Here is a 24,356-nt window from a genome sequence, read left to right on the forward strand (position 1 = left end):
GCGCGCCGCTCTCCGCCCCGCGTGCCGCAGCCGCTCTAGGCCTCCCCCGGAAATTCTAGGCGGCTCCGCCTCCGATCACCTGACACCGCCCGGCCCAACATGGCGTCCTCCGTGCGCGCCGGGGAACGGCTACGGCGGGGCCTGAGTCCCCGAGGGGAACTGGAGGCGGCGCACCTGCCCTGCGGCCTGCGGGCGCGGCTGGAGGCGATTCTAAGAAAGAAGAAGGCCTCCGGGGGCGAGGGCGACGACCCCCGGCCCTTGGTGCCCTTTCATCTGCTCCGGGAGCTGCGCGTGCACCTTAGGGAGCAGGGTGAGCGCGCCCCCAGCCCGCGCGGGAGGCAGATTCCGGGGGGACCCTGCTCGACCTAGTGTCGTATTTCACCGGAAAACTAATTTCTGATTCTGAGGAAGGGTCTTAGCTGGTGCAGGGTCCGAGCCCGAGTCTGGACCCACCCTGAGGCCCCGCCCCCTTCGCGCCCCCATCTCTGCACCAAACCAGCTTCCGCCCCCCCCCCCAGCCTTGTCTCTGGGGATCCCCGCGCGCCGCGGAGGCGAGAGCGTTTCCTCAAAACCAGGGGTCCGGCTCTGACCGCCCGCTCGTCCTCTCCGAGGGTCCTTCTGCGTGAAGGGGCACAAAAGTAACCAACAAGCCAATTATTAGCTGTTCCATAATCAGCGGTCCCCGATTTGTCTTGGGTTCTCTGCCTCCGGGGGAAAGGCCTTTGGAAAAGAAGCTCAACCTCCCAGGACTAAAGTCAGGCCTGCCACTTTATCCGAACCTAATTTAATTTGGCCCTCGGGCTGCCCCGGCTGAGCGGGGTGGGGGGGGGCACTTCTGAGAGGGGCCCCCATCCCTCTGCGGGTCACAGCGCTAACCTTGCTTTTCCAGACACTCCTCTCTTCCTCCACGAGCTCCTGGAAGGCAGCGAAATCTATCTGCCCGAGGTGGTGAGACCCCCCAGGGTATGTGACCGAGGGCGCTGGGGAGGGGGCAGCGAGACCCCCCAGGGTATGTGACCGAGGGCAGTGGGGAGGGGGCAGGGAGACCCCCCAGGGTATGTGACCGAGGGCAGTGGGGAGGGGGCAGCGAGACCCCCCAGGGTATGTGACCGAGGGCAGTGGGGAGGGGGCAGGGAGACCCCCCAGGGTATGTGACCGAGGGCAGTGGGGAGGGGGCAGGGAGACCCCCCAGGGTATGTGACCGAGGGCAGTGGGGAGGGGGCAGGGAGACCCCCCAGGGTATGTGACCGAGGGCAGTGGGGAGGGGGCAGCGAGACCCCCCAGGGTATGTGACCGAGGGCAGTGGGGAGGGGGCAGCGAGACCCCCCAGGGTATGTGACCGAGGGCGCTGGGGAGGGGGCAGTGAGACCCCCCAGGGTATGTGACTGAAAGGTTTGGGGAATTGGGGGTGGAATCTATCTGATGCCAGTGGCGAGACCCTCACGTTAGCCACTTGAGCTTCTTAGTTGATTCTTTTCGGACAGTGGTCCTCAAACTTTTTAAGTAGGGGCCGGTTCCCTGTCCCTCAGACTGCTGGAGGGCCGGACTATAGTAAAAACCAAAGCCTCGGCTTTGAGAACCCCTGATTTAGGAGAAGGAAAGAGGCCGAATTTGACCCTTTCTACACAGAGAAAAATCTAGACTTAGAGAGCCCGAGTCACCATCACACTTGCAGCAAAGGAGTTAGCTCTAGAACACAGTGTGAGAACTGGAAGCCGCTTTGGGCGGCTAAGGGGATCCGTGCCAGTTTGTCCGGCCTGTTTGTCTCCCTAGAACCCAGAGCTGGTCGCCCGCCTGGAGCGGATCAAAGCGCGGCTGGCCAACGAGGAGTACAAGAGGATCACCAGGAACGTGTCCTGCCAGGTGAGGCTGACTGCCCGCACCCTGTGCCCGAGGGAGGAAGCAGCCCATGGCTTCTGCCTCCTCTCAGAGATTTCTAATCCGAGGGAAAAAAAGCCACAAAAACCACATAGTTAAACCTTATTTAGAGACCAGTCGGTCGTAGCTCTGAAAGAAAACCATTTCAGCATTAAATCTTACCTTCTTCAAACAGGAGTTCTTTAGCTTCACTCAGGACACAGCCATGGATGGATTAAAAAATTAATCTAAAACAACTGTGCACCTGCATACATGTATTGTATTTAATTTATACTCTAACATATTGAACATGTGTTGGTCACCCTGCCATCTGGGGGAGGGGGGAAGGAGGGGAAAAATTAGAACAAAAGGTTTGGCAATTGTCAGTGTTGTAAAATTATCCATGCACATATCTGGTAAATAAAAACTATAATTTAAAAAAAATTCATCTATCAAGTTGATGGTTCAGACTGGACAAAAGCCAGCTGGGTGGAGCTATGGAAATAGGTGGAGTAATGTTCCCAGTGAATTCATTGTAGAAGAATGTGGCACCAGGAAGGGAAGGGAGCTCTATTTCTTTTTGGTCCCTGGAGATCTGTTTTAGCCACTAGAGGGCTCTGCAGTTAGAGAATAAAGGATGCCATTTAAAAAAAAATTTTTTTTTAACTGCTGGTTTCTTAAAACTACACTGTAGGGGGCAGCTAGGGCGCGCAGTGGATAGAGCACCAGCCCTGAATTCAGGAGGACCCCAGTTCAAATCTAGTCTCAGACACTTAACACTTCCTAGCTGAGTGACCCTGGGCAAGTCACTTAACCCCAGACTCAGGGGAAAAAAAGAAAAAAACACCGTAAGATAACCAGAGAATGTTCTATCCCCCTTTCACAGATGAGAAGACTGATTAGGGAAATAGGTTTATTTAAAAGAGGGTGTCTGCATGCAAGGATCTTCCATTCTAGTTTACCAAGTACTTTCTTCACGATTCTTTAACGTGACTCCCACTTCATGGGTGAGGAAGCGAAAGCCCAGAAAGGCCAGTTCTTCAGCAGCAGCAAAGCAGGGGGTCAGAATCCAGATCTCCTCACCCTTTCTCCCTCTCCCAGCTGCCTCACCGCTCTCAGCTGGCAACTGTCCAAGGTGGTGTAACCGGAGTCAACTGATGCTTTAGTAATGGCTCATTAGAGAATGGCCCAGCTTCTCCAAACAGAAAAGGAAGTCCAGTTCACCTTTGGAGGCAAGATCTGGGACAGAGCCCCCTGCTGTGTACCAGGCCTGGGAGTTGTGTTCTGGCCCACAAACCCTGACCCGATGATTTGATGGTAGATAGGAGATCTGTAATCTCCCCCCAGGTGTCAGGCTGGGGAGAAAAAATTAAAGTTGGCAGCAAGGAGGAGGGTGAAGGTGTCCTGTCCCTGTCTGAACGGACAGATGAGAACCCCTGAGGTGCCTCTGCTGTGCCATACCACGCGCCTTTTCTTCTCCCCAGGCCCTGAGGCAGGAAGGCAACCTAGCTGACTTCGGACGGCAAGGTGAGCTCTCTGAGAAGGCACGGGGCGGGAAGCTAGAGTCCCTCCCTAGGGCCCTGCCCGTCCCCCCTGAGCATCCCTTGAGCTCTCGGAGGGGGAGGGGTTGCCTGTGTGCACACAATATGAAGAGGAGAACAGTCCTCCAGGATATGACACCAACCTTTCTGTCCTGTCTCCCTTTGGCTCCCAGTGAGGTCGGTGAAGGCAGTGATCATCACCATCTTCAACTTCATCGTCACTGTGGCAGCAGCTTTTGCCTGTACCTTCCTCGGAAGCCAGTACATCTTCTCCGAATTGACCGCGGTAAGTGGGCACCGGGCTGCAGGGGCCGTGTGGCAGGCTGAGGGCATGGGAGGAGGGTGACAGTCGAGCCTTCAGGTGAACAACACATAAACATGCACATAAAAAATTAGGGCGAGGGGCAATCCCGAGAGAAACTTGGCCTCCTGCTGCCGTTCTCGCATTTCCTGCTCAGACTCCGAAAGGTACCAAAAGCTGCTCTCTCGGGAGAGAGGAAAGTCTCCTTCACCCTGTGTAATGTTCTGGTTGGTTTTCTGCAGGTCTTGGGATCAACCTTCCTTTCAGCAGATTTAATCACCACAAGAATAGTCAGGTGTTAAAGTCCAAATTCTTTATCTCCTTTCCAGTCTGTTTCCTTGCCTGGGCCTGGGCCAGCTTTCTTGAGGTCCTCTGGAACGAGTCTTGGTTTCTGTGGGGGAGGCAGGAGGACCGCCTCCTGTGCTCCTGTCTTTGTCTTGAAGTCAGTCTCAGTCCCAAAGCCTGTGCTCCAGCCCCTAGTCTTCTGTCCCCTCCGAGTCTGTCTCTGGCTCAGACGGGCCTCGGTCTCGGTGGAGAAGTGGAGGAGGACAGGTCTGCCGCCACGGTGGTGGGAGATGAAGTGACTGTCTCTGGCTGAGTTTGTCCCAGCTTATGTGCTCTGTTATAATTACATCGTCGTAGGGAGTAGGGGTCAGTCTTATAGAGCTATACTAAGTACTAAGAACGTGTACTGTACTAAGCACCATGCTAAACTAGATAACCATTGTCTTTATCAGTTCCACTGACTTAACACCTTGTTCCAAGTACAGAGTTCTGGCCCATAACAACCCCGTGTTTTCTCTCCCAGAGGGTGCTGGCTGCGGTGATCGTGGCCTCCGTGGTGGGTCTGGCTGAGCTCTATATCATGGTCCGGGCCATGGAAGGGGAGTTTGGAGAGCTATAACCCCTGAGAGCCACTCAGATCCCAGGCGGGTTCCAGGAGGCCCCGGGAGTGCTGCTCAGCCCAGCTTCAGGACCCCAGGTCTGCCTGCCAGTCCCCAGTGCAGGGCAGACCTCCTCCGCACATGGCCTTGTGGTAAGGTCCAGGGAAGAGGGCCGGGGCTGCTCTCATCCCCATATCGGACCCACGTCCCCACACGCAGGACTAAGATGGTATCCGCTCAGACTGAAGAAGAACACAGCCTCTGGCCAGGACCTTGCAGAAGAATTGGTTTTTCAGGGTAGTTTGATGGAGCAGTGGAGCAGTTCTGGCCTTAAGGGCAGGAGGATCTGAGTTCATATCCAACCTCAGACACTTAAGACTTCCAGCTGTGTGACCCTGGGCAAGTCACGTAACCCCAATTGCCTCAGTAAAAAGAAAAAAGAATTGGCTTTTTATGACCTTAGTTTCTGCCTTTATATTGACCTTCAGATTTCTTCTGATCCTTCCTCTTATCCACTTCGTGTGTCTGTATCTGTTCCCCTGCCTTAGGTGTCTTTTAGGCCTCCTGCCTTCAAATCACTGTGTCTTCTGCTTCCGAGGATGGGGGAAGGGGAGGCAAAACCTGGTCTAGAACTCCCTGCTCTGGCTCCTCTTGTGTTCAGAGAAAATCGCTTCAGGGAATCTTCTCCACTCTGAAAAGAACACACAGCCACTTTTGCTTGGATGCTTGTTTTGAAAAATGTGAATTTGTCCCACTAAGACGGACACATTCGGGAACAATTTGAGCCCAGATTTTGTTTGCTTAGGTTTCAGTTTACCTGACAGAAAACTGTGCCTCTTCAGGATAGTTCAAAAGCATCCACCCTTCTACCACCTCCTTCCTCAGGCAAACTTCAGGTCTTTTTCAAGGTGAAGTGCCCTATATCTACGGTGCAAGGGGAGCTTTGGGCTGAGGAGGACTGCTCTCTCTCTCTACCTCTTCTCCCATCTTCCTCTCTGGGCAAGACCTACCCCTAGTCCAGGAGTTTCCATCCACTGAAACCCCAGAAGCAACTGGGCTCGGCCAGCCTGGGCCCCATGAGATCTGCAGGCGTCACTGCTATTTATGTAGTATTTATGTATTTCTTAACTATTTTTATTAGATTTCCTATCTCTGTGTGTGTGTGTGTCTGACTGGGAAGTTTTTGAGTGTTGTCCTTCATGCCATTTTTCCATAAACTCTGGTTTTTATTGCAAGATTTTTGCATTGCATTGTGGTTCTTGGGCACATATGTCAAAGAGAACATCTTTTGTGTATGCTGTGTGTAATATAGCCTTTATGGTTGCTTAATGAATGAGAAATGATGTGTGTGTGTAATGGACTTATGTGTGTATATACAAAGGGTATTCTTAAAGAATCGTTCTTACCCTATTACCTAAGAAGGCTCCCATCAATAAGAAGACATTAACTGTTCTGCACTCAGAGTTGATCTCAACGAAGAAATTTCTGTCCTTAAATGCTGTCTTCAGCATTTTTTGTCATGTTGCGTTAAAGTTTATGTAATCTGTTAAAAGTTTAAATAAAAACTGTCCAAAGATGTTTGGATGCTTAGCTCATCTGGGCTCCCGTTCCCAGAGGATTGTTTTATCACTGAGCACCTGTAGTGTCCTGAGGTCATCTAGGGTACTGTGAGGGGAGTGATCCTCCAGTCTCCATTCCTGGTCCTCTTGACCTGACTTTGTCCCTGGGCTACCCAACTGCCGTAGCTTCTGCACCCTCACCTTCGTTTCTGAATTGTTTCCTCTAAACTGAACCACTGTCCCCGCCCTCCGCCACCTTCTGGGAAGGGAGAGGGGGTTCTGATTTTCACAGGGAAAGTGCTTCCCCCCCAGGAGAGAGGGCGGCCCCCAGCACTGGTGGGCCTGTGATCCACCATCCCCATCCAAGATCTCCAGGGGAAGGAGATCAGAGGAAGGTATTTCCTTTGGCTTCAGTTGAAGGAAGCCAAGGCAGGGGCAGCTAGGTGGCGCAGTGGATAGAGCACCAGCCCTGGATTCAGGAGGACCCAAGTTCAAATCTGGTCTCAGACACTTAACACGTTCTAGCTGTGTGACCCTGGGCAAGTCACTTAACCCCAGCCTCAGGGGGAAAAAAAAGGGAAGCCAAGGCAGCTTGTATGTGTCCCCCCTGTGGGGTGTCCTTAGGGTTCACAAGGACTACAGAAGGTAATAATGGGAAAAGACATCCCTGCTTTTCTTCAGACCCACCCAGCAGAGCCCTGACCTCTCTGATTAAACATCCTCCCAAGTCCCTTCCAATATTAAGGGATCTGTGCTATAACCTGGCCCTATTAAGGGATTAAGCAGTAGAACAAGCTCCCAGGAGGCCCCATCCCCACCACCCCCCAGCCACTCATTTGCAAAACAGCTCCAGATTAAGGTAGAGGAGCTCAGTTTTATTTGGGAGATTAGTTGGTATTACAGTTGATGGATGGGCTGAAGCACACTGCCCTCCCTTTCCCATACCCCCTTGTACATAGGATCCTCTAGCTGGTGTCAGGTGGGCCTTGGAGCAGGGGTCAGAGCACTTGTGATTCAAATCCTGATAAGCTCAGCCCTGGATTTCTCTTTATTACTTTAATAATATTCCCTCTGCGGGGAAAAATGATATTTTCTCCCTCTGGTCCCAGAAGTGCCAGGGTCTAGATTAATTTGTCCAGTGGGGGTGGGGGTCAGGATAGGGATGTAGGAAGGGGAGGTTAACCCTCTGTGAACTGGACCACAGCATGCATGGACCAGCTGCTGGCAGCAGCAGCCGGGAAGCGGAGAGATGGGGAGAGCATTCTAATTGCCCAGCTCTCTCTGCTTACATTTGGATTTTAATTAAGTAATGTCGGGGAGGGGGTGAGAGGGAAGTGGACATCTGCCTTCAGAGAGAGCAAATGTAACTGGATGGGGGTGGGGAGTCAGCCAGGGAGGGTTAGCCTGGCCTGGGCATGGAAGTGTCATCCCAAAGGACCCCTCCTCACCCAGTCCCTCCCAGAGGGATCTCTCACCAGCCGTTGTCCCGCTGCAGGAACAACGGGCATTCCATGTTTGTCGTATGTGGTGCTGGGGACTCCTTTGGTGCATGGATTGGGCTAGAGCTGCTGAGGCCCCGGGCGATGGGAGGGTCAGTGTCACAGGTCTATGTTCCAAGGATGTTCCCCCCTTAAGGGATTAGCCCCCGCTCTACTCATACAGGCATCTTTAGGTGTCCCCCTGGCTCTCCATATATATTTAGTCCAGCTCTCCCTTCTGGACCTTGGAGGGGATGGGAAAAGGAGAAAAGAAACCCAAGGCAGACCTTACCCTCTCAGGTAACTCTTCTGTAGGGCAGGGGGTTGAGCAGGGATTGGCTACTGATGTGGACGGCTCCCACAGAGTCAAGGGGAAAAAAGTTCCTCCCGGGGAGAGAGAAAAGGAAAGGGCCCACGTCCCAGTTAGGCGTCATCCAAGTTGGTGACAATGGCCGCGTTATAGATGAGGTCGGAGAGGCTGCCCAGAGAGGTCTGGCTGGCAGCCCGTTCCCAGCGGCTGAGTGGCCCCGGAGGCTTGGGCATCCCACTAGGTGGGCCTACCCCGCCAGGGCCCAGTACCTTGACCCTCATGGCACCGTGACCTGGGGCCAGACCCGGTGTGGGACAGTTGGGGTCCCTGTCACGCGGAGAGGAGTGTCCCCAGCTCTCAGGGTCCTGGGGGCGCAGAGGATTATGGGCCGGAGGCAGAGTTCGCCGTGGCTCCTTGGTCCAGGAGCTCAGTCCTTCGGGCTTCCTGCTCTTGATTCTCCGAGCCCGGCGGTTCTGAAACCAAACCTGGGAATGAGGAAGGAGAATCAGTTCCAGCTTCTAAGTCCATTTCCAGAAAGAAAGGGGATAAGCCTCACAAAGCAGAGTCTGAGGGCCGAGTGGCTGGGACCCCGGAGTCCTGCTTCCCAGCCCTTGGAAGGAGGCGGGAGGAGGGCAGGCAGAAAGGGCAGGAGAGGCAGCTTCACCTGGATTTTGGCCTCGGGAAGACGCGTGAGCCGGGCCAGCCGCTCTCGGGTGCCGATGTCTGGGTAGGGCCGGGCAGCGAACACCCTCTCCAGCTCTAGCAGCTGCCCCCTGCTGAACGTAGTGCGTTTCCGACGGCGGGTGCCGGGCACCGGAGCCCGCCCTGGAAAGAAAATAGCGTTAGGGTAAAAACTAGGGCTGCTCTACTCATTCATCTCCACACTGGCTCCCTCTCCTCCAGTTCCCTCTTCTCCCTTCCCCCTTCCCCTAATTTTTCTCTTAATCTTGAAACCCACCCCTAAATTCTCCCACTGTTTCCACTTTCTCTCCTATCGTTCCCCTCCATCCATCCAAACTCTCACTTCCTTTTTCAACACCGATCTCCCTTCACCTTTCCCCCTTTGAACTCCTCCTGATGTCCCACTCCCATTCCCAAGCCCCTCCTTCCCAATCTCCCTGCCACCCTCCCATGCAAATCTCCCCATCTTTCCCCTTCAAGCCCCAGTCTCCCGGTCCTTTCTATCCAACCTGTCACTCTCCTCATTTACTCTTCAATCACTCAACTCCCTTTTCCTTTCCCAATTCTCCAAAATTTCCCATCATCCCTCCCAACTCTATATTCAGTCTTCTCTGGCTCCCTCCTTAATTTATCCACAAAAAGCTATTTTTCCTGCCTCCCCTCTTCCCTCCTACTCCCATCTTGTCCCCAAACATCCCAATCTCCCCCAACTTCCCTCCTCTCTCTGCTCCCCTTCAGCCCCACCTGCCTCTGAGGTATCCATTGGAGGCCGAGAGATTGTTTCTCCTGCTGGGGAGTCGAGCATTGAGTGGAGGAGTCTGGCCATGACCGAGGGTCTGCCCTGAGCTTTTTGGGAGGTCTGACCCAGCAGAGATCCCAGAGGTTCCTCCTCCACTGTCTCTCAGCCCCGGACAACTGAGCTAGGTCCTCCCCCAACCCTGGCTTTTATGCTGCTCAGCCGAGCCCTGCCCCGCCTCTGACAGTGCCTGGGATGCTCTGCAGCTCTGGCCCTTTCCTAAGGCAAAGCTCTCTGGTAGGTGGGAGACCCCAGGAGCCTGAGTCTGAAGGCTGGAGCGCAGAAGAGGCGAAGGGAACTGGGGGCTTAGGGGTGGCTGGAAGTGATGAAGGAGTTTAGAGGAAGGGGGACTCCCTCTCCCTCTTCTCCCTCGCACCCCAGCTTCTCCAAAACCTCTGCCTAATTGCTTCACCACCCCCTTCAGGAATCAGAGCTAGCAGTGATAGAGCTCTCAGAGATTTGCAAGCACTTTACAGATATTCTCCCATGAATCCTCACAACAACCCTATTAGGGAAGCGCTGATTTTATCCTCATCCTGCAGCCGGGGTCCCCAGAGTCACGCGGCTGAGGAAGTAATCGAGGCAGGCTAGAAACTCCTGCTTTCCAGCCCTCCAGTCAAAATATCAATATACACACTACCTCCTGCCTAATAGCTTCCACTTCTAAAGCACTTTGAAGTTCACAAAGCTGTGTGTAGGGGGAGGAGGGGACGGCGTCTCATTTGATCTTTGCAATATCTCTGCTCAGTAAGTACCACTGGGACCCCCGTCTTACAGAGAAATGCTTATTGACTGACTGGCTGATAAAGAAACTCAGCCACCCCATCAGCTTCAGCCTGGCTTGGCTCCCCATCACTCCCCTGAAGCTGCTCTTTCTCAGCCCCACAGGGAGCTTGATCACTGAGTCATCCTCCTTGAGCCCTTTTATCCCCCCTAAAAAGCTGCTGCTGCCATCTAAACTTCCCTTCATCACCCATGACAATACCATCCTCCCTGGCACTCAAAACCGTGCGGCCTCTCTGACTCCTTCCTCCCATCATCCATTTGAAGGGTGGTCAAATGGCCATCTATTTGAAGTCATGGCCACACAAATAGAAGCCAAAGGGGAGGCCTAAACCCATTAAAGTCTGATTTAATGTCCAACGCGCCACCCTTATGTTGTTTTCCACTTTTTCCCTGGTTGATAGCACACAATAAGAGCTTAATAAGTGTTTGTTGACTTGACTATAGCAAAGTTACTCATCAGTGTCCTTAGGGATATAGATTTATGACTGGAAAGGACCTTAGAGTGTATCTAATCCAACCACCTCATTTTACAGAGAAGGAAGCTGAAGTTAAAGAGAAGAAGCCCTAAATCACAATTAATAAGTAATGGAGACAGGATTTGAATTCAGCTCCTTTACCTACAAATCCAATGTTCTTTCCACTATGGCATATAGTCTCCACACTCTCCAGCTGCACAGCCCTCCCTCACTTACATTTAATTCACTGGCATGTCATGGTCCTCTTAGAGAACGAAGGAAAAACAACAAAAGAACCCTTGATTTGGAATCACCTCAATCCGAATCCCAGGTCAATATTCAAAGCTTACGCAACCTTGGCCACTCATCTTTCCTTTGAGGGAATTGGGCTTTGATTATCTCCAAGATCCTTTCCAATCCTAAATCTCTAATCTTGTCAATCTGCAGAAAAATCCCAAAGAGCATAAAATCCAAACTCTCTAATTTTCTCAATCCAGCCCCAAGCTACCTAATGAGCTCTCAAATTTAGACCTGAAACGGATCTTAGCAGTTGTCCAGGTTGAACTCCTTCATTTCAAACCATGTTCAAACCAGCAAAGCCTTTGCCATTCTTCCTGATTCAGTCCAAATTCCTGCCTCCACACAGCCCTCCCTGAAGCCCCTTGGCCAGAGGGAGTGTGTGGAACTTTAGGTCAAGTGAAATAAGCTGCTTGGAAGAGTGGGTAACGCGTCGGACTTGGAATCGGGATCCCATGTTCAAATTCTATACATTAACATATATTTTTAACATATTTAACATGTATTGGACTGCCATCTAGGGTGGGAGGAAGGAGGAGAAAAGTTGGAACAGAAGGTTTTTCGAGGATCAGTATTGAAAAATTAGCCATACATATGTTTTGTAAATAAAAATAAACAAACAAACAAATATATAAATAAATAAATTCTACACATTACTAATTGTGTGACCCTGGGTAAGTCACTTGATCACACTCAACTTCAGTTTCTACAGCTATAAAATAAAGGCTGATCATTTGGGAGCACTGACTCTAGGTAGGTCTCCCTCAGCTCCCCACCCACGATGGGCATCCCCCCTGACACCCCTTGAGGATGTCACCTCATAACTCCCAGAGTTGTTCTGAGGAATAGATGCATAAAGCACTTCATCAGCCTTAAATCACTATGTAAATATCACTTAACATCAAGGGTTATTTTTAAAAAACAGGTTGGGTTTGATTTTTACCTTTTTTTGCTGTTGTTTTTGGTTGTTTATCTGAGTAGATGAAGTGAAGAGGGTATTGAAGGCTCACATAAGCAAAGGTCAGAGTGGGGCACACGATGGTGGGGAAGAGTAATAAATTTGGTTTGGAGAGGTATCTTACCTCCTTCTCAAAATGATAAACTTAGGAAATCTCTGAGAATGGCTTTCTTCGGAAGTTAGAGGAAAGACCCTATTGAGAAATGGACAATGTTATAAAAACAAAAGCTATCAATAATATTAATAATAATAATGTGTTAATTTAATAACAGTATAATAATAATGAAAGCAATTTAGTAAAGTAGCATGGTAGTAATAATAATAATAATTTATCAATAGTAACAAAAGTTTGTGGTATTACATTAGCTTTCATATGATAGTTGCTAAGGAAATGTTTATTGATCAGAAAGAAGAGGTTTGACCATAGCACTCTTTCTTGGGATAGAGCCTGGATCTAGATTTCACTGGTACAAAATAGTGATGTTAAATTGAAACACAAAGGGATCACTGCAGAGCACATATTAACTTAGAAAACCACAAATTAACATTATCTATGTTGTGTTATAATTTTATTTTTGTTAAACATTTTCCCAACTAACTTTTTAATCTGGAAAAAAGGAAAGATTAGAGATACTAAGTTTGGAGGGGCTGGGGTAAAGGGGACCAGGGATGAGAAGGGTAGGAGGATGCTCATACTCCGTAAGCTCATTAGATATCCAGGAATGCTCTTCCTCTATTCACAGAACCACCCTGATAAGGATTCCAGGTCCATCGTGTCTTCTTGTTTCCATAGCTGCCACATCTCCTGACTGTGGACCTTGCTAGCCCTCATGGACACCAGCTGATGTCTTTTCCAACACAGATCCATCACCTTCCCAGAATTCATAGAATCTATCTAAAAGGAACTTCAAAGCACATCTTGTGCAACATGTAGCCAAAAAATAATTTCCCTCTTCAGTATTCTCAATAAGTGGTCATCCAGCCTCTATATGAAAATCTCTTGTCCATCTGGGGACAGCTGTCCTTGTTGGGGGCTTTTGCCTCTTACATCCCTTGTTTCTCTCTGGTTCCAAAAGGGAACAGTTCAGGATTCCTCTTGTACAACATGATGGCTAACATTTATAAAGCTCCTACTGTGTACTAGGCATTGTGCTAAGAGTTTTACAATTATATATTACATTTGATTTTTTTTTTCCTGAGGCTAGGGTTAAGTGACATGCCCAGGGTCACACAGCTAGGAGGTGTTAAGTGTCTGAGATCACATTTGAACTTGGGTCCTCCTGAATTCAGGGCTGGTGCTCTCTCCACTGCACCATCTAGCTGCCCCTACATTTGATTCTTACAGCATTATTATCCCCATTTTATAGATGAGGAAACTGAGGTATGATTGAAGTGACTTGCCCAGGATCCCACAGCTAGGAAATGTCTGAGGCTGGATTTAAACTCAAGTTCTCCTGACTCCTACCTCACTACTCTCTCTTCTGCATTAACCATTTCAACATTCTGAATGTTTTAAAACAGTCTCCAAGTGGCCTCTAGAGTAAACAAATATCTCATTTCCTCCCATGCATGGTCTCAAGGCCCCCAGGGTCCGTGATGTAGTCACTCCCCTGATTGTTCTCCAACATGATAAAATCTTTCTAAAACGGCAACGTTCTGAACAGCCTCTCTCCTGTCCTTCTCAGGATCACCCCCGGAATCCTTGACCACCAAGACAGAGGACACCTCGGTATACAGAGTACAGAAGAAAAACAGTGGCTCTCCCTCCCTGCTTTGTTGAGATGGGAGATCATGGATATGGAACTGCACGGACTGTGCAGTCTGAGCTGTTGTTCCTCCTCCGCTGCCCTTCTCTTTCTTTTGTATTCTTTGCTACAAGGGAAAAAACTCTTTGGGGGAGGTCATAGAGATATGTGAAGATGATTGTAAAAATAAGATAGCAAGAGCACGGCAATCCACATCGGTGATTCCTGCTACAATGTAGGTTGAAGCAAACAGATTGTTTGGACTTCTGAGTTCTGAGCTCCAGGGGGACTGAGCCCATCTGAGACCCCCAATCCATGTAGTATCGGTATAGTGAAGACACTAGGAGGAGGATTTTGACTAAGGAAGAGTTAACAGAAACAGAACAGACCAAAAATCCCATACTGATCAAAGCCTGTAAGCCCCTGCACTTCCTCCCAAATATATACATATTGTGTATCTTAATATTAGAAATAAACTAAGATCATGGCAACTAGTCCATCCCTTCTGGAACACAAGAGAAAGAAATGGAAGCAGCGTCAGATTTTACATTCTCGGGCTCAAAGATCACTGCAGCCATGAAATTTAAAGATGTTTGCTCCTTGGAAGGAAAACAATAGCAAATCTGGACAGCAGACTAAAAAGCAGAAACATCACCTTGCTGACAAAGGTCTGTAGAGTCAAAGCTACGGTTTTTCAAGTAGTGTGTGATGGGGGGCTTGACTATAATCTGGGCACTGGAATTGACTCTTTCAAATTGTGAAGAAGACTTTTAAGAGTTCCTTGGACATCAAGGAGATTGAATCAGTTAATATTTAAAGAAGTTAATTCAGACTATTCACTATTCAGACTATTGAAGCTGAAGTTTAAATATTTTGGCTACATAATGAGAAAGGGCCCTGATTCTGAGAAGGATCGAAAGCAAAAGGAGGAAGGAAGGGGAGAGGAAGAGATGGATAGTGTCATAGAAGCAACATGCGTGAACTTAGACAGACTTTGGGAGATAATGGAGAGAGAAGGGCCTGGTTATGGACCATGAGGTCATGAGATTGAGAAGAGTCAGACATGAGTGAACAACTTAACAATAATGCACGCATACATATACACATATATATGTGTGTGTGTGTGTGTGTGTGTGTGTGTAACCCCTGCCCCAAAGGTATGGGACTCTCTTATTTATGGAGATTAATGCCTGTCCTGTGTAAGGGATAAGACTGAGTTGCTGAGAGAATGTCAGTTACCAATCAGTCTCCTTTGAGTCTCTTTGGGGGCTTTTCAGGATCAAGTCCCCATTTAGGGACTCATCAAGCATTAGACTCTTCAAGTGTCCAATTTTGGAGACTTCTGCTCCCAACTTCAAGAGAAAAGATAGAGGAAATCAATCCCACTTCAGGATGCTGGGAAAAAATGCTTGGGATATTAGGAGAGCTGGTGGTCTCCATCATGTCCTTATTCCCAACTTGTTGCTCTAGAGATTTTAGGAAGTTTCCCTTTGGATGAGAACCAGGACCATTACTCAGTTGAACTGATTTATCTTATTCCCAATATGAGAGCCCTTTCATTCTGTATAGTCTAGTATGAATGTTTATGGGTGTGTATGTGTATATATATGTTTATAGTTTATATATACTGATTCTCTGATTAGTTTTGTTAAAATTTTCATAAATGGGTTTGTTTGCTATGTCTATTCATTGAGGAACTGCTAGTTGGTGGGAAAGGCATCAAGCCTGGGATATAGACTTTGGGATCCTTCTTCCCCATACCTTGCCAGAAACCAATTCAAACCCTATCATATCCCCTACATTAATAATATTTAAGGGCACAAATAAATATACGTTAGCTCATAAGGAGATCAGAGAGCAGCCTCTGGTTCCGACTTCTTGCTCCCCTCCTGGCAGGAATGAAAGTCTCCCTTGGAGAAGGATGGAGGGAAAAGAGGCTGTAGATGTCTCCGCTGCCTCCTTTGGAGATACATGACAGGTTTTGCCATCTGTGAGTCCCTATCTACACATAGGGCTCAGCTCTCTCCCTACAGATAAGTAGATATAGATAAATCTCTGTGTACATATATATATCTAGATGCAATTACATACATATATACAAGTACAGTATGATTTGTATAGCATTTGTATAAGTGCTTTACATATGTTATCACATTTGATGATCTCAAAGATTCAGTAAGTAGATGCTATTGTTATCACCATTTTACAGATAAGAACATTGAGACTAGAAGTTTGTTAAGTGACTTGTTTAAGGCCATACACAAAAGCTGAAGTCTGAGGCAGATTTGGACACGCAGCCCCTGACTCTAAATCCAATGTCCCATCCACCAGCAGTTATGTGGTTCAGGGGTTAGAGCACCAGCCTTGGAGCCAAGAAGTTTTGAGTTCAGATTTTGCTTCAGACAGACACTTGTGAGTTGGGTGACTCTAGATGAATCATTTAACCCTGCGGTGTCTCATATTTCTCATCTGCAATATGGGCTGGGGGGAGGGGTTGGACTCAGTGGCCCCAAGGTTCCCTTTGAGCTCCAAATCTATGATGGATAATAATTTAGAAAAGCATTACATAGGCCAAAAGGATTTTATTAAAAGCACACACCATAATAGGGATAATTTTCCCTTTGAGCTTTGTACGCCTAGCATACAAAGGTCCCTGAGCATGGCAGACCTTTCATAAATCCTTGTTGGATTGGATCTGGTCTGAGAGGATCCCCAGGGGTGCTTGGGCTGTGACAGTTGAGTTCATTTCTCAAAACTTTTCAGAACTGGGCAGCCCAGCCAGTACCGGGCAATGGAGCGTGGGTAGGAAGGAACCACGGTGTCCACCATCTTGGTTCGGAGGTTAACCCGGTAATACTTGTCTGAAAGAGAGAATGGGGGATTTGGGTAAGAAGGATCCAGCTCAGACCCTCTGGCAGGAGCTGCAGCCTCTCCTGCCCCTCTCCCTCCAAACCTCCCTCAGGGAAGAACAATAGAATCACCATTCCTTGAAATATTGCCAGGAATTAGGGGAAGAAGAGAAAGAAAAGAGGGGAGGGAGAGGGAGGAAAAGAAAGGAGGGGGAGGGGGAGAGAAAGAGAGGGAGGGAAAGAAAGAGGAGGTAAATGGAGAGAGGGGGAAAAGGCAGGAAAGAGGAGTTCAGCTCACCCCCCACGTAGAAATAGATGCTCTGGATGGGCTCACACTGGGATGGTTGGAACCAATCAAAGTTGAGACTCAGGTCATAGTATGACCCATATTCTTCGGAGGACAGCAAGCTCCATATATCCCGGGAGTGGCGGGAGTGGTGGGAGTGGCGGGAGTGGCGGGACCGGTAGCGCTTGCGGTTCCGGTTCCGGCGGCCCTTAGCCTTGGCCTTGGTCTTGCGCTTCTGAGCCCAATCAGAGTGGGTATGAGATGGCGAGGAGAAGTAGATGCGGCCGGCCATGGCAGCATCTACCCTATCGGGCAGCCCGATCCAGTGATCCTGGATGAGCCAAGGGCCCCTTGTCCCCTCTGGAGGGCAGAACAAAGAATGGGTGGTTGGGAAGGGAGCGCACAGGACTCGACACCGACCCCCACCGCACCCCTGATGCTCTTGTTCTCGTCTCCCATCATCAAACAGCAGATGCCCAAGCCGGATGGAACCGAGCTCAGAACCAACCTTCTTCCTTTACAAAGAAAGCAACTGAGGTTCAGAAAAGGGTGGTGGCTTCCCCAGGGCCACACAGCTGGTCACTGGACCATAGGATCACAGCGTTAGAACTAGAAAAGGCCTTACAATTCAACCCCTTCATTTACAAACTGGGTCCCCATCTCAGATATTTTCCCCAGTGTCATAAGTCATCAGTGGCAGAGCTGAGATTTGAAACTAGTTCTTCTAGTTCAAAATCGAATACTTTTTTCTACCATGCCATGAGTTAGGCATAGAACCAGCCCCCTGATCCTCCATCCCTTGTCCACACCAGAAACTCCGCTGCTTTTTGCCCTATTCTCCAGAAGACCATCTCTGGGGAAGTCCTTCTCTTGTCCTCCAACCTTGGAGTTGGAGGAAGGGAATCTCCCCTGAGAATCCTCTGATCCTTCCCCCCTCCACCATTTCCTGGCAGAGCACTGGCCCTCCTGGGCCACACCAGACAAAGTCCAAAGTGTGGGGGTCTGAGCTCCGCCAAGCTGGGGCTTAGGTCAATAAATGCAAAGTCTAGGGTTAAGCAAATAGAAATTGTGAGGTCATAAACTTTGTGGGCTTCCCCTGAGGCCTCCTTTTCCTCCCAAATCTTCTTGTACCCCAACAGGATGCCAACGACAGCCCACGCCACATGGGAGCAGAGAGAGGAAGTGAGGAGGTGAACGTGGCCAGAGCTGAAGGCTCAGGTAAAGAAGGGGGAGGCCACGCCAGAGATCCTGCTGCTCCTCCACTGGAAAGTAAGCCCCTTGAGGTCAGTATGGACTTTGATTGCTCTCTATTTCCCCAGTACTTAGGACATGAAAATGCTTAAAAAATGTTTTTTTTCCTATCCATTCTAGAAGCAGAAAAGGCTTAGGATACCTGATTCATCATCCCCGAAGAGGAGTTCAAAGATACTGCTCCAGCTATCTCTCTGAAGGACCGCAAAGTGTTCGAACACTGTGGACATTGTGCTCCCCTCACACTCCTCCTGGCTGGGCTGCTGTTGGAACTCGTACTCCCAGTACTGGTTTCCTAAGGGATGAAGAAGAGAAAGCATATGGCGGAAATGTCTACAGGGCCATGCATCCTTGACCAAAGCCCTCCCCTTCCCTAGGCAATGGGTCCCTCATCTATATAGTGAAAGCATTGAAATCTCTAAGGTCTCTCATAGTTCTACACTTATAATCCTATAAAGAGCAGGAGTAAGGGTTAGAAATAGTCACCTATCAATAATCATTCTAGGGGGTTAGAGTTAGTGGGAGGATCAAATGCTATAGTACTTGTAGAGTAGCTAGCACACCCTGGCACATTTATTTAGTCTTCATGACCTTATGATCCATAGCATGCCAGTGCTGCCATAGGGTTTCTGGGATACTGGAGTGGTTTGCCATTTCTTTCTCCAGTAGATTAAAACAAACAGAGATTGACTGCTAATATCTGAGGCTGGATTTGGACCCAGGTCTTCCTGATCCCAGGTCTTAACTGCCTGGCACATAGCAGAGACTTAAGTAATTTGTGTTTCTTTCCCTCAACCTGACAGGGGATTGAGGTTGGAGCACATAGACTTCAGTGAATTCAAATCTTTCTGTCTTGAGATGGAATAGGAAGGACACTGGTCTGGGATTCTAGAGCCATGTTCTAAGACACTTCAGTTAGCACAGTCTTTTTTCCTCTGGAAAATGAGGGGTTTGCTACACGTGCAAAAATGTTTGTAGCAGCTCTTTTTGTGGTGGCAAAGAATTGGAAAGTGAATAGATGCCCATCAATTGGGGAATGGCTGAATAAGTTATGGCATATGAAAGTAATGGAATATTGTTGTTCTATAAAAATAATGAACAAGCTAATTTTAGAAAGACTGGAAAGAGTTGCACCAACTGATCTGAGTGAAACAAGCAGAACCAGAAATACATTGTACACAGGAACAGCAAGAGTGTGCGATGGTCAACTATGAAAGACTTGGTTCTTCTCAGCGGTTCAGTGATTCAAGGCAATCCCAATAAACTTTGGATAGAAAACGCCATCTGCATCCAGAGAGAGAGCTATGGAGACTGAACGTAAATCAACACATGCTATGTTCACTTTTCTTTTTCTCATTTTTTTTCTCTCATGATTTTTCCCTTCCAATTTTTCTCTCTCAATATGATCCACAAAGAAATGGGGTTTTTTTGTTTGTTTTTTTGTGTGTGTTTTTTTTAAATGGACGTACTATGTTGTATTTAAGATATTTAACATGTATGGGTCTACCTTCCATCTAGGGGAGGGGGTGGAGGGAAAGAGGGGAAAAGTTAGAACAGAAGTGTTTGCAAGGGTTAATGTTGAAAAATTACCCATGCATATGTACTATCAATAAAACGCTATAATAAAAAATGAATGTACACATATAAAAAGAAAAAATAAAACAATAAAAAAATGAGGGGTTTGGATAAGATGGTTTTTAGGGTCCCTAGTAATAATTGCTGAGTTTTCTCTAGGGTTTGCAAAACAGTTTCCATGTAGTCTTCCATTTGATCCAATTGAAACTTATAAAGGCTAAACTGGCATAGGGCCACACAGATTATAAGTCTCATCAGTGATATTCAAACCAAGGTCTTTCTTGTTGCCAAACTGCCTCTCTGCTGTTCTTGCTGCTTTTGATGAAGGCCACTGAGATATGGGAGGAAACAAATAAAACAGGTGTTAATTTGCAACACTGTCCTAGCAAGTAGAGGCTTTGGCACGAACAATTACCAAAAACCCCTGGTGTAAGTGACCCTCTAAAGGGAATCAGGGCTAGAAGATGGAACAACTAAACTGCTAGGGCCATGCTGGATAATGGGGGAGCTGATTACATGACCTGTATCCTCCTTCTCCTTTTCCTTCCTCCCTCATTACGCCTCCAAACCTTTGAAGAAGTAAGCTCGCTCTTGGCCACTGTAGCTATGGGCGGGAAGGGCCACAGCAGCATCAAGATTGTTTGGAATATTTCTGAAGCCATCGGAGATGTTCCTTGGGAAACCCGGGTCCAGGATGCCATCCTCAAAGCGCCAATACAAGCTACCCTGTGGGAAGGGAGGTTGAGATTATAGATCCTAGCTAGAAAGGATCTCTGAGGTCATCTAGTCCATTTTACAGGTGAGGAAACTGAGGCTCAGAGATGTGAAGTGACCTACCTAAAATCACACAGTCAGAGTTCAAACCTAATTTCTCCCATTTCAAACCAGATGCTCTTTTCTCTGTATCACATTACCTCCCTAAGGAAGATGCTTCCTCCCACTCTCACAGGCTGCCTATCTCCTGCCCTTGGAGCTCCAACAGTACCTTCAGCCTGAGAGTTGGTGTCAAAGGACCTAAACTAACCCATCTTCTTTTATAAATCATGCTGTATTTCTTATACCTAACATTTCTCCAAAGAAATATTTAGCCCCTCTCCCTCCCCTAGCAATTCTTTCCCCTGGGGTTTTCTCTCACCAGACCACCCTATTTTCACTCCCACCTTGAAGAGGTAAGTTTTCCCCTGGCAGTTGATCCTGGTAAAGGCAGCATCAATGGGCCCCTCAATGCCCCAGACATCCTGGATCAGCTTGGGATACCCAGGAAGTACACTTTTTTCATCCAGCTCATAGAAATACTTCCCTGGAATTCCCAAGGTAGAGAAAGGAACCTGAGTAAATTATTTTTCCAAGCCTAGTACCTTCCTCTCTTCCCTCTACCCCACCCTTATCCCCTGTAGCTCCTCTGGCTCAATACCCCATTGGCTTTCTGACCCCTTGGATACCTCGAAAAGCAAAAAGGGAGCCATTTTTGAGGTCAGTGAAGGCATCAAAAGGTTTCCCATTGCACACTTCTTCCTGTTGGTCCCCTTCCTCTTCTTCAGGTTTTGTAAAGTGGGTTCCAGTGGTGGTTTCTGGATCTATGAACCCTGGGGTGGTTTCCTGTCCTGTGTTGGAAACAGACTCTGTCCTAGGGAACTGGGTGCTACTTTCAGTAGGGCTGGGGGAGGTGATGATGTCAGTGACAGGATCCATGGTGCTGAAGATCTTGATCTCATAATCAATGTCTGAGTACTCATCCTCAGGCAGGGCAAACACATCTCCACGGGTCACTGGGGAAAGAAAAAGCCCTGAGCCTCCAACACTATCATTGGCAAAAGGTAAATCATATAAGAGATACATACATGGGGAGCTGAGGGGGAGGAAGAGGATCACCATCATCCCTAAATCACATTGATCCTAGCTAGAAGGAAATATTGACCCTTCTCTCCCCATTAGAATATAAACTCATCAAGAATACCGGCTGTTACAAGATTAAAAGGGAAGCAATAAACTGGGGAAACATTTTTAAGTCAAAGGTTCTGATAAAGGCTTCATTTACAAAATACATAAAGAATTGACTCTAATATATAAAAAATCAAGCTATTCTCCAATTGATAAATGGTCAAAGAATATGAACAAATAATTTTCAGATGAAAAAATTGAAACTGGGGCAGCTAGGGGGCGCAGTGGATAGAGACCCAGCCTTGAATTCAGGAGGACCCAAGTTCAAATCTAGTCTCAGACACTTAACACTTCCTAGCTGTGTGACCCTGGGCAAGTCACAGCCTCAGGGGGAAAAAAAAAAAAAAGAAAGAAATTGAAACTATTTCTAGTCATATGAAAAGATGCTCCAAATCATTATTGATCAGAGAAATGTAAATTAAGACAACTCTGAGATACATTACACACCTATCAGATTGGCTAAGATGACAGGAAAAGATAATGGTGAATGTTGAAGGGGATGTGGGAGAACTGGGACACTGATGCATTGTTGGTGGAGTTGTGAACAGATCCAGCCATTCTGGAGAATGATTTGGAACTATGCTCAAAAAGTTAGAAAAACTGTGCATACCCTTTGACCCAGCCATACTACTACTGGGCTTATACCCCAAAGAGATCTTAAAGAAAAGAAAGGGACCCACATGTGCCAAAATGTTTGTGGTGGCCAGAAACTGGAAACTGAGTGGATGCCCATCAATTGGAGAATGGCTGAATAAATTGTGGTACATGAATGTTATGGAATATTATTGTTCTGTAAGAAATGACCAGCAGGAGGATTTCAGAAAGGCCTGAAGAGACTTACAGGAACTAAGTGAAATGAGCAGAACCAGGAGATCATTATACACTTCAACAACAATACTGCATGATGATCAATTCTGATGGAAATGCCTCTCTTCAACAATGAGAGGATCCAAATCAGTTCCAATTGTTAAGTAATGAAGAGAACAGCTACACCCATCAAAAGAACACTGGGAAATGAGTGTGGACACAACATAGCATTTTCACTCTATCTGTTATTGTTTGCTTGCATTTTTATTTTCCTTCACTTTTACTTTCTTTATAAATCTGATTTTTCCTGTGCAGCAAGATTACTACATAAATATGTATACATATATTATATTTAACACACACTTTAACATATTTAACATGTATGGGACTACCTGCCATCTAGGGGAGGGGGTGGAGGGAAGGAGGGGAAAAGTTGGGATAGAAGGTTTCACAAAGGTCAATGATAAAAAGTTACCCATGCATATATCTTGTAAATAAAAAGCTATAATAAAAAATATATACTCTTCCCCCCCTCAGGCTAGGGTTAAGTGACTTGCCCAGGGTCACACAGTTAGGAAGTGTTAAGTGTCTCAGACCAGATCTGAACGCGGGTCCTCCTGAATTCAGGGCTGGTGCTCTATCCACTGTGCCATCTAGCTGCCCCCCAAAATACATACTCTTAAAAAGAATTATGAAAAAGAAATAAAAGCCTCATTTGAATCACAAAAAAAAAAGAATACAGGCTGTTTGTATTCCATCATTTGCATAGTGCCTAGCATAAAACAGATACTTAATAAATGCTTGTTGATTGATTTATTGACTACTGCTACATTGACCATCATTACTCACAATAATGGTAACAATTGACATGTTTGTAGCATTGTAGGCTTTACAAGATACATAGCAGCCCTGTGAAGTATTATTGGTGTGATTATCTCATTTTACAGAGATTTAAAGGGACCAAATGACTTAGCCATGATGACCCAGTTCTAGATGATCCCCTCCCCCCTCCCTCCAACAGGGAGCCCAGACCCCTTCCTAAAGCTATCTCCCAGCAGGCCTGCAAATATCTTGTGTCCATGTGTAAAGCGCAGGGAGGCAGGCGCCATACCTTGGGGTTTGCAGACTGCCACGTAATCCATACAACAGCTTTGATAATAGGAGCAGAGTTCATCACACTGGCACTTCTTTTTGGAATTGAATCCTTCTTGGCAGCGGCCTTGACATGACTCTGCATTGGGTAGGAGGGGAATCATGGAAAAAGAGGAATTAAACTTGTCTCGGCTGGTCTTACTGTTAGGCAGGTATCCCCAAGCACCCAAGAGCCTTCTCACCTATGTCTGCCAATGGACAGTGAATTGAATGGATAAGGGAGCTGGTGTCCAGGGTCCATTCCTTCTTCTTCCCCTGCTTAAGTTTGTACCCATCCCAACCCTCACTGGGACTTGTTACCTTGATCAGCTGAAGCAGCACAGACAAGGAGGACCACGAGAAGAGAGATGAGGGACATGTCCCGCCGAGTTGGTACGAAGACACGTCCTGAACTACTGTGGGCTCAAAGTAAGGGACGAACAGAGAAAGGAAGGGGGAGTGCAGGAAGGAGGAGGTGCCTTCAACTCTGTTTATCCAACCTCTCTCCTCCCAGCCTGCCCAGTGACCACAAGGTCAAAACCAGAGAAGTCCTGGTAAAGAAAGAATATCACTATTCTCCCTCTTTAGAAACTCTGCAAGCATTGAGTGGGATGGGATCTTTGATCAACAGTGTTGCAAAGCAGATAGAGCACAGGACTAGGAGTCAGGGAGACTCAGATTTAAATTTTGTTTCAAACATTGTGTGAAACAAGGCAAGCCTTTTTTTTTTTAGGCTTTTTTTTTAGGCTGCAAAATAGAGTTAAACATAAGTACCTCCCCCAGAGGATCACTGTGAGGCACAGATATCCTTGTGTATATGAAATCATTTGCAAACTTTAAAGAACTGCAGAAATTTGAGTTTTAATCA

At 47.6% G+C, this 24,356-nt stretch overlaps 3 protein-coding genes across 4 annotated transcripts; 1 reads left to right on the top strand and 2 right to left on the bottom strand.

The window, feature by feature from the left end:
- The first annotated feature begins 15 nt into the window (after nt 1-15).
- VMA12 (vacuolar ATPase assembly factor VMA12) lies at nt 16-14,145 on the top strand. Of its 2 annotated transcripts, none has more exons than XM_074263686.1 (6): nt 16-310; nt 890-963; nt 1,774-1,863; nt 3,342-3,384; nt 3,572-3,684; nt 13,589-14,145. In XM_074263686.1, exons 1-6 carry the CDS (start codon nt 100-102, stop codon nt 13,607-13,609), a joined length of 552 nt encoding a protein of 183 aa, XP_074119787.1. In that variant the 5' UTR covers nt 16-99; the 3' UTR covers nt 13,610-14,145. The 2 variants fall into 2 exon arrangements, with proteins under 2 accessions (XP_074119787.1, XP_074119786.1); XM_074263685.1 differs by lacking the exon at nt 13,589-14,145 and adding an exon at nt 4,508-6,178 and having other exon boundaries at nt 56-310.
- Nucleotides 7,253-9,437, bottom strand: SEBOX (SEBOX homeobox). The gene is made up of 3 exons (XM_074263688.1): nt 9,356-9,437; nt 8,595-8,755; nt 7,253-8,415 (listed from the first exon to the last, which is right to left on the bottom strand). Exons 1-3 carry the CDS (start codon nt 9,435-9,437, stop codon nt 8,044-8,046), a joined length of 615 nt encoding a protein of 204 aa, XP_074119789.1. The 3' UTR covers nt 7,253-8,043.
- A 2,065-nt stretch (nt 14,146-16,210) lies between the features above and the next one.
- VTN (vitronectin) lies at nt 16,211-24,011 on the bottom strand. The gene is made up of 8 exons (XM_074263678.1): nt 23,810-24,011; nt 23,469-23,588; nt 21,052-21,378; nt 20,770-20,909; nt 20,179-20,335; nt 18,177-18,329; nt 16,796-17,143; nt 16,211-16,509 (listed from the first exon to the last, which is right to left on the bottom strand). Exons 1-8 carry the CDS (start codon nt 23,865-23,867, stop codon nt 16,391-16,393), a joined length of 1,422 nt encoding a protein of 473 aa, XP_074119779.1. The 5' UTR covers nt 23,868-24,011; the 3' UTR covers nt 16,211-16,390.
- Between the last annotated feature and the right edge of the window lie 345 nt (nt 24,012-24,356).

The sequence above is a fragment of the Sminthopsis crassicaudata genome, chromosome 4, assembly GCF_048593235.1.
Source record: "Sminthopsis crassicaudata isolate SCR6 chromosome 4, ASM4859323v1, whole genome shotgun sequence".
Classification (NCBI taxonomy): Eukaryota; Metazoa; Chordata; class Mammalia; order Dasyuromorphia; family Dasyuridae; genus Sminthopsis; species Sminthopsis crassicaudata.

What these genes read in the sequence shown, in the direction of transcription:
- VMA12 (XM_074263685.1), top strand. Translation starts at nt 100, where the DNA reads ATGGCGTCCTCCGTGCGCGCCGGGGAACGGCTACGGCGGGGCCTGAGT. An exon ending in CCAGGAACGTGTCCTGCCAG is followed by an intron (nt 1,864 to 3,341) that starts GTGAGGCTGACT and finishes TCTTCTCCCCAG; the next exon opens with GCCCTGAGGCAGGAAGGCAA. An exon ending in TCTTCTCCGAATTGACCGCG is followed by an intron (nt 3,685 to 4,507) that starts GTAAGTGGGCAC and finishes TTTCTCTCCCAG; the next exon opens with AGGGTGCTGGCTGCGGTGAT.
- SEBOX (XM_074263688.1), bottom strand. Translation starts at nt 9,437, where the DNA reads ATGGCCAGACTCCTCCACTCAATGCTCGACTCCCCAGCAGGAGAAACA. An exon ending in AATGGATACCTCAGAGGCAG is followed by an intron (nt 8,756 to 9,355) that starts GTGGGGCTGAAG and finishes TTTTCTTTCCAG; the next exon opens with GGCGGGCTCCGGTGCCCGGC. An exon ending in TTCCCGAGGCCAAAATCCAG is followed by an intron (nt 8,416 to 8,594) that starts GTGAAGCTGCCT and finishes CCTCATTCCCAG; the next exon opens with GTTTGGTTTCAGAACCGCCG.
- VTN (XM_074263678.1), bottom strand. Translation starts at nt 23,867, where the DNA reads ATGTCCCTCATCTCTCTTCTCGTGGTCCTCCTTGTCTGTGCTGCTTCA. An exon ending in TGCTGCTTCAGCTGATCAAG is followed by an intron (nt 23,589 to 23,809) that starts GTAACAAGTCCC and finishes TACCCAATGCAG; the next exon opens with AGTCATGTCAAGGCCGCTGC. An exon ending in GGCAGTCTGCAAACCCCAAG is followed by an intron (nt 21,379 to 23,468) that starts GTATGGCGCCTG and finishes TTCTTTCCCCAG; the next exon opens with TGACCCGTGGAGATGTGTTT.